The sequence below is a fragment of the Malurus melanocephalus genome, unplaced genomic scaffold, assembly GCF_030028575.1.
Source record: "Malurus melanocephalus ecotype Western Australia unplaced genomic scaffold, MMel_1.1 scaffold_959, whole genome shotgun sequence".
Classification (NCBI taxonomy): Eukaryota; Metazoa; Chordata; class Aves; order Passeriformes; family Maluridae; genus Malurus; species Malurus melanocephalus.
Genome location: NW_026624191.1, coordinates 12,323 through 25,799, shown reverse-complemented (window position 1 = coordinate 25,799; position 13,477 = coordinate 12,323). Strand labels below are relative to the sequence as shown.

General features: G+C 46.2%; 1 protein-coding gene across 1 annotated transcript in view; it reads left to right on the top strand.

The window, feature by feature from the left end:
* The window catches only part of LOC130585762 (SLIT-ROBO Rho GTPase-activating protein 2C-like), a 39,103-nt gene extending 26,566 nt beyond the window's left edge, over positions 1-12,537 (top strand). Inside the window, exon 2 of the mRNA XM_057386381.1 lies at positions 12,308-12,537. Within this exon, the coding sequence (XP_057242364.1) occupies positions 12,308-12,504 (197 nt within the window). The 3' untranslated portion in view covers positions 12,505-12,537. The remainder of the gene's footprint in view (positions 1-12,307) is intronic.
* Positions 12,538-13,477: the final 940 nt, after the last annotated feature.

The following is a 13,477-nucleotide window of genomic DNA, read 5'->3' as shown; positions in this document are numbered from 1 at the left end:
AGGGCACGAGGAGCCCCGCAGGATCCTCCATGGTTCATCTCTCCAGGGCTGGGGGCTGCTGGCCTGGCCCGGGCTGGGCTGCTCGGGAACGACCAGGTGGGTTCATCTCAGTGGCACCACGAGGGGATGCTCTGGGGGCACCAAAAGTGTTTCCATTCCCAGGATTTCCCTGCAGGATGCTTCTGGACTAACCTAAAGGTATCTTCCACTCTTCTCTAACCACTAGATTTTTAAAATAGAGCCTCATCCACTTCTTTTTTTTTTTGATCTTTAAGAAATATTCCAGGTGAATTGGAGTTGGTTCTTTTTAGCACAAAGCAAGGATGAAAATCTTCCATGCAATTAAAAAAAACAATCCTATGTGTCTGACTTTCCCCTTTCTGCCTAAGAAACCCCTGGAATGGACCAGATGGGTCCATCTCAGTGGGATGCTCTGGTGGCACCAGAAGTGTCTTCATTCCCAGGATTTCCTTGCAGGATGCTTCTGYAGTGGTGGGACTAACCCAAAATTATCTTCCACTCTTCTCTAATTAATGGATTTTAAAAACGGACCCTCCTCCTTTTCTCCTTTTTTATTTTCTCTKTTATTTTAAGAACCATTCAGGTGAATTGGTGTTGGTTCTTTTTAGCACAAAGCAAGGATGAAACTCTTCCATGCAATTAAAAAAGCTAACCCATGTGTCTGCCTTTCCCCTCGCTGCCTGAGAAACCCCTGGAATTCAGCAGCCTGCTGGAAGTGATTTTGAAATTGRGTTTTGCTGTGCTGGAGGAGCGTTTCCATGTCCCCTTTTGTTCCTCTCTTCATTTCTTTCTCAATTTATTCACATTAACGGGTTAGCTACCAAAGACAGAGTCAGGCAAAGAAATCCTGAGGTGAAATTCAATTAGACACCRGCATTAATCATTCTGTTTGTATCTCTAAATATCTGACATAATCTGACATCTGACACCAAAGGATTTTTTTCCTTTAATTGGGGAGATTAAGGCGTGTAAGTTGTAAATTGCCACTTCTGTTCTAACAATTTTATTCATTTGACAAAAATGCTTGATGTTACTTTGTTAATTGTGRGTAAGGGAGAAACTCTCAGCTCTTGTGAGTTGAGGAGAAATTGTGATTTTTTTCATATTTGCATCCCACGTTCTTCAGCTCTTCCAAACTTGGAGCAGCCTTTTGCTCAAGGCAAACTTTAAGATGGAGAAATAAAAAATGATCACATCAAATTAATGAAGTTTTTACAGAGGTGGCCAGGAATTGGGTCTGGGGAATTGAAGCCATTTTATTCATTTATTCATTTGACAGATTTATTCATTTGACAAACGTTTTTTTTTTATTCATTTGACAAATATGCGTGTTGTTACTTTGCCGGAAAGAATTCTGTGTGAGAGAGTAACTCTTAGCTCTAGTTGAGAGTTGAGATGAAATAGTGATTTTTTTCCATTTTTATGCTGCTTCTGGGTTCTTGAATCCCACATTCTTCAGCAGTTCCAAACTTTGAGCACCCTTGATAGAGAAAAAAAAAATATAACATCGAATTAATGAAATTTTTGCAGAGGCAGATGGGAGTTTGGTCTGGGGAATTTGAGCCATCCTTGGACTGTTTTCCTGAATAGATAATTAGTGCTGTGGAGGATTTCATCCATTTCTTTGTGTGTGGATGCTGTTCCTCACCTCTGGATGTGTTTTTGTGTGTCTGGAACGTGGCAGATTCAACTGGGATTCCTGGAGTGAACCGAGGCACTGAGAGCATATGGGAAGTGCCAGAAATAATGATCATATTACACATTTTTAATGGGGAATTGACTTCGGTTTAGGGCTGTTCTGCTGTTAAAATAAACCCCTCGTGGTGTTTGACACAAAGCAGCTGAAACTCGTGGAGGAAGGGGTTTGGAAGGTGAAGGAGATGTTGTTTAACTTCTGTTTTAATCAGCAGCAGCAGAGGAAATCTTASTGCTCAGAAGGAAGGTGTTTGTAAGGTTTTGTGGCTACTCAACAGCTACTACAGGGAGCAGGGGAGTAGAGGAAGGGCAGGGGAGGTGATGGGCTGCAGAGAGAAACTCTCTCTAAAATAAGCCAGAAAAACACAGCAGAAACTGCTGGAAACGGGAGTTGGGAGCAATGTGCCAGAATTGTTTGGAGAATACGAAAGGATTGTGGTTTTGCTTTCTCTTAACCCTAAAATCCGCCTTCCTGCATCAGAATTCTTATAGGTTTGGGGTGAAAGAAAAATACAACCAAGTGTTTTTGGGCTCTTGCACAAAGAGTTTTGGCACCCATCAGTCCAGGGCTGAGTTTTGGGGAGAGGGAGGTGCAGAACCTTATCCTGATATCCACCAAAACCCCTCCAGTGGATCCATCCAAACCCTGACCCAGCTYTGGTGGATCCAGGAGCTCCTGAACAGAGCTGTCCCTTGGGATGTTCCTGAGCAGAGGAGCAGGAGCTGCTCAGGGTCAGCAGCACCTTAACCCAGCTTTGGGCTCCTGGACCTGTTCTGCTGCCTCTTCCTGATGGATTTATTCGAGAACAAACAGATTTTTGTGTCGAGAGCAAGCGCAGCCTCTCCCTGCACAAAGGCACCCGAGCTCCTTTGTGAGCGCGGCAGTTCCACATTCTTCATTCAAATCTCCTCCTGTTCTGAAGGGAAGAGCCCGGGCTCCCTCCCTCCCCACGCCCAGGCAGCTCATGGAATTATGAAATGAATGCAAATGAATGATTAACCTGGTTCCTGCAGGCTGTTTCTGTGCATTTCCCACACTTTTGGGTCCTTTGGATTCGTTTTCGCGCTCTGGTGCTCCCCAGGATTGATCATTGCTGTGAACTTTCCCCAAACTGGGTGTTCCTTCCCCAAACTGGGTGTTCCTTCCCCAAGGAATGGATGTTCCATTCTTTCATGATTTTTTTKGTGGGGTTTGAGGTATTTAAGGTGGTGTCAGTGCTGTTGGAAGTTGGATGATGGTGGGATTGGGGTGTCCAAGGGCTGCTGGAGGAGCAGGGGTTAAATTTCCCTTCCTTGGAACGGGATCCCGCTGGAAATCCCCAGTCCTGCCCTCCCTCCCAGGAAGGATCCAAAAATGTTCATTTTAGTCATAACCAGCCTTGGTTTGGTGAGAAATCAGATTGGAAATGTGTCCAGCACATGCTCAGCGTTTCTCCTCGCTGAATTTACTCCCTGTTGTTGCTGATAACTGTTGTTAATCTCCAGCTCCTCACTCTGATAACACTTTTTTTTTTTTGTGATTAACACAGCAGGGTTTGAGGAAAGAATCTTTTCTTTCTGGGAGAAAGATTTGGGTGAGCAGATGGAGAATGTGCTGGAAAATCTCTGAGTTTGGGGCTTTGGGGACRCTTGGTTTGCCCAGGGCTGGAAGCAGAAAGGGAACTAAAGCMGGAAAAAAAMCCCTTTATATTAAAAATATTCACCAAATTTTCTGCCAGCTCTGCAGTGTTGGCTTTGTCACGCTGCAGGAGAAGAAACCATTGAAATAATTATAAAAAAAAAATTGTTTGGAGAACATTTTATTCCAGGTTGTTCAGTGGGCCCAAAGCAATTCCTGCCTCCCAGGGCACACAACGCTCAGGGTGATCTTTACAGGAGACTACAAAAAGGGGTTTTTAGTTCAAATTATTCTCCAAATCTTGAAAATATGAACTTTGAGTGTGTGTTGTCTTTGATTGCAATAATAATCCATGTGTCAAAATGACTTTGAATTTGTTTACTATGTAATCCCATGCTGCAAACCAGCGATAAAACGCAATTCTACAACTCGGCCATAATACTTTTTTCCAGCATTCAAAAAATGGGAAAGCATAAACAAAGCTTTGCCTGAGGTTTTTTTTGTTGTTTTTTTTTTTTAAGTTTTGGCTCAGCGTCACTTGGGGGAAAACCTTTAACTGAGCGCAGAAAATCCTAAAATAGCTGTGGGACTTCCCGGGGAGGAGGCGCTGCCTCTGTTTGCTCGGGGAGTTCGGAATGTATCGATAAATTTTTATTTGTTTGGAACAAACAGTTGTAGAACCTAAAAATAGAAGGATTATTGCCCGCTGTACTCAAACACGGCTTCTTATCGGGGCTGTTCGGGGGAGTTGCTCACGTTCTGCTGGTGGAATTGGGACCAGGAATTACCTGCACGGGGGAATTTAATCGGAATTCTGCTCTGAAATGTTCTCCCTGAAAGTCAACAGCATGGTGGTGATAGCAAAGGGAGCCTTCGTGAGTCAGGGAAAAAAAAAATTGAATATTTCATTTGAATAGTGGATGGATTAAATGCCTCGGCAACTTGGTCAATTTTAATTGCAGAATTTTGAGCCTTTACTTGAAAGCTTTGCAGGTCTGAAAGCTCACATCAATTTGCAGTGTGGAAATATTAGATGAGTGGTTTGGGTTTGTTTTTGCGTGGAGGTGGAAAACCAATGTCCAGTGTGGCTATGCTCCATGGGATTCTTTGGAATCACAAATTTTCCAGGTCCCAACTATGCTGGAGGCATCACCCTGCACAGACACAGTGACTGCCACGCTCCTACGAGCGGCCCTTGGAGCCCCAAGGAATGCCTGATGCCCAAATTTTAGGGTGGAGGTGAGGAAATAAAAGCTGAATGTCCTCAGAGCTTCCCTGAGACCGAGACCAGCCTTGATTTTTGCTTTCAAGCACGTCTGGCGTCCTCTTCTTTCGCCTCATTAATGCAAATCTCCGAGCGCTCATCTTGCACCTCAAAACAATTTCATCAATCTCTGCTGGAAAGAATTGCAGCTCCCAACACCTCCAGCTCTGTTTATATATTTRTAACTACAAAGGGATTCTTGTCAGTGTGTGTTACCCGTTGCTGTTATGCCTCAAATGGAATATCTGGCTGGAGAAGGAATATTTACCTTTTCCAGGGCTGGTTATGAACCTGAATCTCCCTCCTGGCTCTGCTCTTAAACAAAAGGCTGCATTTCCTCCTCTTATATCATTTTCACTTCAAAGCCAGGCTTTTAGATTACCAGGGAGATGTTTTAAGGCTGTGATGATCAACAGCTTTTGGCTGGTGACACAGCTTGCTCCCTGGAATTCTTGCTGTTAATGAATAAAGGCTTTTGGAAGTCATTAAATCTCCCAGCCACGTTGGGGTGGCTGGGCCGGGGCTGTCATTAGTCACAGCCCTGTTTGTAATCATGTACCAATAAAAGAAGTCAGAAATACCAAATCCATCCCTCTTGGAGTGCAGCCTCCTGTGTGTGATGGCAGGAGAAAAGTGAATAATTCAGTGGTGTGGCGAGAACACGTCAAAAAATGTGATTCAGCGCATTCTCTGGAAGTTATTGGTATTTAAACATTATTTAAACAGTTATTGCTTTTACTCACGGCTTGTGGTGTTGGATGGTTTTAACTTTTTGAGTGGCTTCAAACTCAGCTGTGATTTTTAATTTCACTCCCATGGAGTCTCCAAAGATGGAGGGTGGGACATCTCATKGCAGCTCCCAGGAGATGGGGGCTGGAAAAAGGATGAGAGATCCCAAATCCCTGCTCCAGCTTGGTCTGAAATTGAGATTTAATTCATTTTGGCCTTTCTTGCATTCCCTGTGCTGGAGGAGCCTGGAGATGAGCTCGTGTGAGAGCTGAGTGTGCTTTTAATGCTCCTTTGGGGGATTGCTGTGTTGGGAATCCTGAGGGGTAACTGAGTTATCCCGGTTATCCCAAGGGAGAACTGAGTTATCCTGGTTATCCTGAGGGGTGACTGACTTATCCTGATTATCCTTAGAACTGAGTTATGCTGGGGTGATGGAGTTATCATGGTTATCCCAAGGGAGAACTGTGTTATCCTGGTTGTTTTTAGGGTAACTGAGTTACCCTGGTTATCCTTAGGGTGATGGAATTATCCTGGTTATCCTCAGGGTAACTGAGTTATCCTGGTTATCCTTAGAGTAATCGAATTATCCTGGTTGTCCTTAGGAATAACTGAGTTACCCTGGTTTTCCCTTAGGGTAATGGAGTTATCCTGGTTATCCCAAGAGAGAACTGAGTTACCCTGGTTGTTTTTAGGGTAACTGAGTTATCCTGGTTATCCTTAGGATGATGGAGTTATCCTGGTATCCTTAGGGAGAACTGAGTTATCCCGGTTATCCCAAGGGAGAACTGAGTTACGCTGGTTGTTTTTAGGGTAACTGAGTTACCCTGATTATCCTTAGGGGAACTGGGTTATCCTGGTTATCCTTAGGGGAATTGGGTTATCCTGGTATCCTTAGGGAGAACTGAGTTATCCCGGTTATCCCAAGGGAGAACTGAGTTACACTGGTTGTTTTTAGGGTAACTGAGTTATCCTGGTTATCCTTAGGGGTATCTGGGTTATCCTGGTTATCCTTAGGGGAACTGGGTTATCCCGAGGGATAACTGAGTTATGCTGGTTATCCCAAGGGAGAACTGAGTTATATTGGTTGTTTTTAGGGTAACTGAGTTATCCTGGTTATCCCAAGGGAGAATTGAGCTATCCTGGTTATCCTTAGAACTGAGTTATCCTGGGGTGATGGAGTTATCCTGGTTATCCAAGGGAGAACTGCGTTATCCTTATTATCCTTAGGGGTAACTGAGTTACTGTGGTTATTCTTAGGGTGATGGAGTTATCCTGGTTATCCCAAGAGAGAACTGAGTTATCCTGGTTATCCTTAGGGGATCACTGAGTTACCTTGGTTATCCTTGGGGGTAACTGAGTTATCCTGGTTATCCCAAGGGAAAACTGAGTTATCCTGGTTATCCTTAGGGGAATCTGGGTTATCCTGGTTATCCCAAGGGTGAACTGAGTTATGCTGGTTGTTTTTAGGGTAACTGAGTTATCCTTAGGGGTATCTGGGTTATCCTGGGATAACTCAGGGATAACTCAGCTACACCCCGAGTGCTGCTGCCCGTCCCCATTCCTGCTGGGTCCTGCTCGCCCTGGGCCGCTGCCTGTGCTCAGTCCCGTGACAGTGCCATGGGGAGGGGACAGTCCCTGTGGGCACCGCGTGGGTTTGGGGCTCTGCCCCTCGCAGCGGCTCCGTGTGGGTGAGAGGATTTGCTGTTCCATCAGGGCGGGAGCTGGGGCTCGCTGCTTGTGTTCTGCTGCCATCCCACTCCTTTCCCAAGCCCGTCATCCTTTGATGCCGCGTGGCACCGGGCTAGGGCGGGGATTCCTTGGGAGATGGAACCAGAGCTGCTCGTGCCTTCTGCTGGTGCCCTGTGCTGGCATCAGCCTGTGATTCACCCTGCTGCCATCCGGTTCGAGCGGTTCCAGGGAGCCCTGGCAGGAGTGAAACCCTTCCCAGGGAGGAACGTGGTCCTGCTGGGCGCAGGAATGTGGCTCAGGGTGCGTGGGGTGACCGGGCAGGGAGGGCTCCTGGCTCTGAGCTCCTCATTTAACTCACTGCATGACCCGTGGAAGAATGAGCAAGTTGGTTCCATGTTCCAGCTTTATAGGATTCTTAACCCTTAAAAAGTCAAATTTGGTGAATTCCTTTTCAGAAGGTTTGATTCCACAATCCAACTTTATAGGTTGCTTAACCCTTAAGAAGTCAAATTTGGTGAATTTCTTTTCAGCAGGTTTGTTTCCATTTTCCTACTTTACAGGATACTTAACCATTAAAAAGTCAAGTTTGGTGAACTCCTTTTCAGGTTTGTTTCCACATTCCAACTTTATGGGATAGTCAACCCTTAAAAAGGCGAGTTTGGTGAATTTCTTTTCAGAAGGTTTGTTTCCATGTTCCAACTTTGTAGGATGCTTAACCCTTAAAAAGACAAGTTTGGTGAATTCCTTTTCAGAATGTTTCCATATTCAGACTTTACAGGATACTTAACCCTTAAAAAGTCAAATTTGGTAAATTCTTTTTCAGGTTTGGGTCTATGTTCCAACTTTATGGGATACTTAACCCGTAAAAAGCCAAGTTTGGTGAATTGTTTTCCACAAGGTGGACGTTGTGTGCTGTACAAGGGCAAGGCGCAGTCCCAGGCACATCCCCTRCTCCGGGTGGAATTGTCTGATGAAAACACAGATTCCTGTCAGGAGCTTTGCAGAAACTGCTGGGTTTGGTGTCGTTTGAGGACGTGGAGGATCATGGAATGGTTTGGGTTGGAAAGAACCTTTCATCTCATCTCAACCCACCCCATGCCATGGCAGAGGGCACCTTCCCGGGTGCTCCAAGCTCTGTCCAACCTGGACACTTCCAGGGATGGGGCAGCTTCTCTGGGCAGGGAATCACAAATGTGACTGAAATACAGAAAGCAAAAGATCCTTCCTGACCCCCTGAATTCATTGTAAACCGGAGCYGCCTCCTGCGTGCCAAGGGAGCGTTGAGAAGGCGGCTGCAGAAAGGAGAAAAATGGAGTTACGCAACTGTCCAGAGTTACACAATGACTGTCCCTCAGTGACCCAGGTGACTTCGTGCCCAGGTGATGGAAACCAATCCCTGGTTTGGTTTGAGTGGATGGAAAACTCCTCCGTGCCTCCTGAGGATGTTTGCATTCCGTCGTCGCCAGCCACGTGAGCTGGAAATACAAAAGAGACAATTCAGCRATCCAGGGCAAGGCTGGCAATGAGAATACCTGGTGTTTAATCCGAATTTTGCCACAGGCAGCTCGACCTTGATTTTGGCGTGTGCTCATCCACCTTTAGGCACTGGCAGAAGTTTCTTCCACAATCACAGTGGGTRGCACTGCTGAAATCTCCAGGCAAGGAGGGGGAAAGGCTTTTTTCGGTGTTTAAACGGCTGTTAACCTAATAACCTGTGCAAATTAAAAAGTGCAGGAGCCGGGAATTCAGGACTGGGGTGGTTGTTGTGACTGGGGATGTGAAAAGGTCCCGTGTAATTTGGTCACCCTGGGTTTGGGCCGGGGGATGTGCTCAGAGCAAGGGCAGCAAGAAAACATCTCCTGCTTGTGTAAGCAGCGGGAAAACAAGCRGGCACTTCATCCTGCAGAAAGCCCCTGTAAGCCTCAGGAAATTCCTGCGCTCTGGGTTTGATTTCGGGGCGGAGGGGAGCGCGGGGTTTGAAAGATGAGCGAGGTGGCCCCGCGATAAGCCGCGGCTGAATGGCGCATTGTTCCCATCAGCTGGCGCCGCTCCCCTCCCGAACACGGCCTCGATTTTCAGGAAAAAAACGCTGAGATCGCGTTTCACACCCAAGGAAAAGTTGCTGTTTCTTTGCTGCTGTTCGGTGGGAGCTGTGTTTGAAGCCTCGAGAGCTCTTCTGTAATTTTATAATTAAAACACTCGTGCTCTGCTGATCTTCCTATCTCTCTCTGCTTTTTGGAGGTGGTCCTTTTTATTTTATTATTAAAATGAATTATTTTCATTTATTTATTTCTGCTTTTGCAGTTGAGACCATGATGAAGCACCCAAATTTTTTGGGTTGTTGCTCTCATAAAAAATCCATCAGTYGTGGCACCAAGGAGGGTGGGTGGTCATGCTGTGTCTGAGCTGAATTTTGGATTTGCCATCCCTACCCCAATCCTCTTTTCTTGCTCGTTCATGCCAACAGGGTTCCTGGTTTCTGAAAAATTGCAGGTGAGCAATCCCTAAATGCAAAAATAAAAACATCACAGGTAAACAAAATATTTGCTGCATTCGAATCGTGATCCTCTTTCTTAAAGTGCTTAGCAGAAAATCCCAGRGCTGCTCGGGGTATTTTCCTTGTGYGATCCCTTTCGATGAGTCCACAACTTGCTAAAATTAGTGTCTTTTGTCCAGTGGCTTCTGCAAAGGTCACAGAGTTGTTTCTGTGTTGGGCCCATCCCTTTTTGGTGAGGAAAGGGTGGAGGAGAAAACACAAAGGGAGGAAGAGCTTCCTGATGCTTCTTGTGCTGAAGGATTTTCATTTTTGGATGTTGGAGCTGCAGGTGAGCGCCAGGTTAAGGATCAGGAGGATGGAGTGATTGCAGCAAGGAAACACTGCTGAACTGACAATTTTGGTGCTGTTATCACCTCCTGTGCTTTAAAAAGTCTCAGTGGCAAAGCCTGGGGTGGGATGGGGGTGTCTGGTTTGCATTTCCCTGGTTGAACCTGTCAGGGGCAGAGCCGGGCAGATCCTCCAGCGGTTTTTGTGTCTGGGGCCGGAGCTGAGTGCGTGCAGCGCATGTTGAGCGTCAGCAGAGAAGTTTTACATAAATTCTGGCAGATCTGATGTGTGAGAGAGGATCTCATCTCTCCCCGTGGCCCTGCCAGGCCCTGCTGATCCTGAAACACCGGCTGGGACGGGGCAAACAACAAAGGCACCTCAAAAGCACAGGAATCTGCGAAGCTGCGTGCAGATCTCACCTGGTGTGGCTCCCTGCAGATCCAGGGATGGGTTCTTCATGGATTTGTGTCCTCAGCACCCTTGGAGCCASCCCTGGAGGGTGCAGAGCCCTGCCTGGGGTGACCCCACATTCTTCCCACCTGAGCTGGGTACCCCAAACCCCGGGGAGACAGCGGTGCTGGAGTGGTTTGGATTTAGGAAGTGCACGAGCAGCTCATGTTGGTGGGTTTGCCTGTAATTTTGTGTTTCCTGCTGAAGAAACACAAGTTTTCTGCTTTTTAAGTTTCTCTCCTAGGGGAAAAAAATAAACCTGACCATCTTTACCCCACATTACAGTGTTGACTCCTCCCTTTCAACAGCCTTGCTGCTTGGATTTTCTCCTTGCAGCAAAAACCCCCGAGTGCCACTGGCTGAGAAGTTCAGAACCACCAAATCCAGTGCTAACCAAGGTCATCTTCAAGCTCCAAAACCCCACATTTGTGCAGATTTTTTCCTTTTTTTTTTTCCCTTTTTGGCAAGGCTGACTGGGAGCCGTGTTTTCATACATGTGGTTTGGGTTTTGGAGTCCCTAAAATAAAGACGCGGGGTTTGTTCGCTGCGAATCCCAGATTCCCTAAAACYGTCCCAGCAGATGTGAGCACGATCCTGGGAGTGCATGGCAGCAATGAAACCGTGGAGGTCCAGATGGTTGGCTTGGTTTTTTTTATTTTTTTTTATTTCCTGGGCAAAGGGACAAACTCAGAGAGGAGCCAAGCTGCTCTCCGTGATTTTTCCGTATTTCAGGAATCAGCGGCGAAGCCGTCGATTAAAATAAAAATCMCATTTGGGAAATGATCCCTCGTGGTGATGGAGCTGTGGGTGCCCACAGTCACAGCGTGGAGGTGTGAGCAAAGCTGTGACTGCTGGAAACCCCGAAATTTTATTGCCAGTTTTGGATTGAGCCTGGAATGACACATCCTGGAAAACCTTTGGAGGCAGCAGCGCTCAGATCCAGGCTCCTCTGCTCAAAGACCTTTCGATGAAAGGGCATATTTTATTGATTTCATGTTGAGTTTATTGCCTGKGTAAAAGCCAAATAGCCTTTGCTGGCTGCACCACTGAATATTTCTGCATTTTTACGCCGGGGCTGACACGCTTCTGCTGTGGTTTCTTGCCCTGCTTGACCTGAGTGAGTCATTTTTACTATTCTGTCCCTCAAATTCAGGGTCAGTGGGATAAAGACATCACAWGGCTGATGGCAGAAGCTTTCATAGTTGTAAAATGGGAGAAGTTTTAAAATAGGAGAAGCTTTTGTAGTTGTAAAAATGCYTGAAAACTGTTTAGTAAAATACTGTGCTAATGTGGAGATATTTGTAATAATTACGCTGTGATTATGAATACGCATTAATAATTAATATAAATTATAATATTAACACCTATTTTTGTGCTTTGTGGGGTCCTCAGATGGGGATGTGCTACTTGCAGATATTTTAAAAGGAAAAGGAGCCTTCCTGGAGATGATTCCCCRCTGGGAGCTCTGTGCTGTTGGCTCTCCGGAGGGGTTTCTCCATCTCTTTCATGGCTCAGTTTCTAATGAGCTGCACAGCTGGAGACTGAGGAACAAACTGAATAATCCCAMCGTGGTGCCTTTGGGGAGTGCCCCAGAATGTGCAAACGTCTCCTTTCTGCATCAGGAGTAGTTTGCAGAGGAATTGGAGCGAGATTCCCTGCGGAGAATTGGCCGGGGTGTTGTAGCATCCAGTCCTTTCTCCACACTCAAATTCAGGACATTTTTAGGCAGTGACCGCTCGCTCCCCGTGCCAAAAATGCACTTCACTCTTGTAAATGATGCACTCCTCACTCCAAAGCTTTGCTGTGCACCTCATTGCAGATTTTGGGGTGGATTCCCTGCCTTTGGTGTTTCCAAAATTCAACCCCAGCCACRTTCTGCCTGCAGACATCACCACAAGGGAGCTTGGCTGGCGCTGACGAAGGGGAATATTTTTAAATGATGTTTTTCCTGGAGAATTGTGATGGTGTTTGCTGTCACAGGACTGTGTTTAATCTGCAGTGCTTTTATTTGTTGCAGAGATCCGTGCCCAGTTGGTGGAGCAGCTGAAATGCCTTGACCAGCAGTGCGAGCTTCGGGTCCAATTGCTGCAGGATTTGCAGGATTTCTTCCGCAAGAAGGCCGAGATTGAGATGGATTACTCGAGGAATTTGGAGAAGTTGGCTGAGAGATTCCTGGCTAAAACTAGGAGCACCAAAGACCAGCAATTCAAGTAGAGTATTTGCCTTTTGTTTTTTGCCCTTTTTTTTTCCCCCACTGCTGTAGATTTGATTGCAGGATAGGAATGGAAAAGAGAGTTATTACAGCGAAATTTGCCTTTTGTTTTTTGCCCTTTTTTTTCCCCAGTGCTGTAGATTTGATTGCAAGGTAGGAATGGAAAAGAGGGTTGTTACAGCGAAATTTGCCTTTTTTTTTGCCCTTTTTTTCCCCCCACTGCTGTAGATTTGATTGCAAGGTAGGAATGGAAAAGACAGTTGTTACAGCAAAATTTACCTTTTGTTTTTTGCCCTTTTTTATTCCCCCCACTGTTGTAGATTTGATTGCAAGATAGGAATGGAAGAGAGAGTTGTTACAGCGAATTTAGGCAGCAAATTGTAGAGCCAAATGTTCCTCAAGCTGGACACAGAAGCCATTTCCAATTTCCTATTTATTTTTGGGTAGCCTGACTGCTCATTTCATGTCAGGAATTCCTGAAGGTCGTGTGTTGTTAATGGGAATGGGATGGCAAGGCCTGGCACGTGCAAAAGGACATTTATTGGGAAAGTGGGCAAAGCCCYGTGCCAGATTTGATGGACAAAGCCAGGATTCCTCCAGTGGCAGTGGTTTGGTGTTTGAGGAGGGAGCAGTTCCCAATCTGCTCCGTGCTGTCAGCATTCCCAYTATCCCACACATCCTCAGTGTGGGAGTGTTTGAGGTTTCAAACAGCACAGAAACCAGGCCAGCAGCCTCCAGAGAGAGCTGTGCACTGTGGGTGGGGGAATCCCTGGGTGCTGAGCTGCTGGGACTCCTTCACATCCAAACGTGTCCTCACTGACATCTCTTCATCCTCCTGCTCGAGGAATCATTTATGAGTGCTCTGTGCTGGATGTTGGTTCTTCCCCACTCCTCTGAGTCGGGGTGGCTGATGTGGATGGAACGTGGGTTCRTGGGTTCACATCCTTCTGATTCTTCTGGGGTGATTTTCCCAGG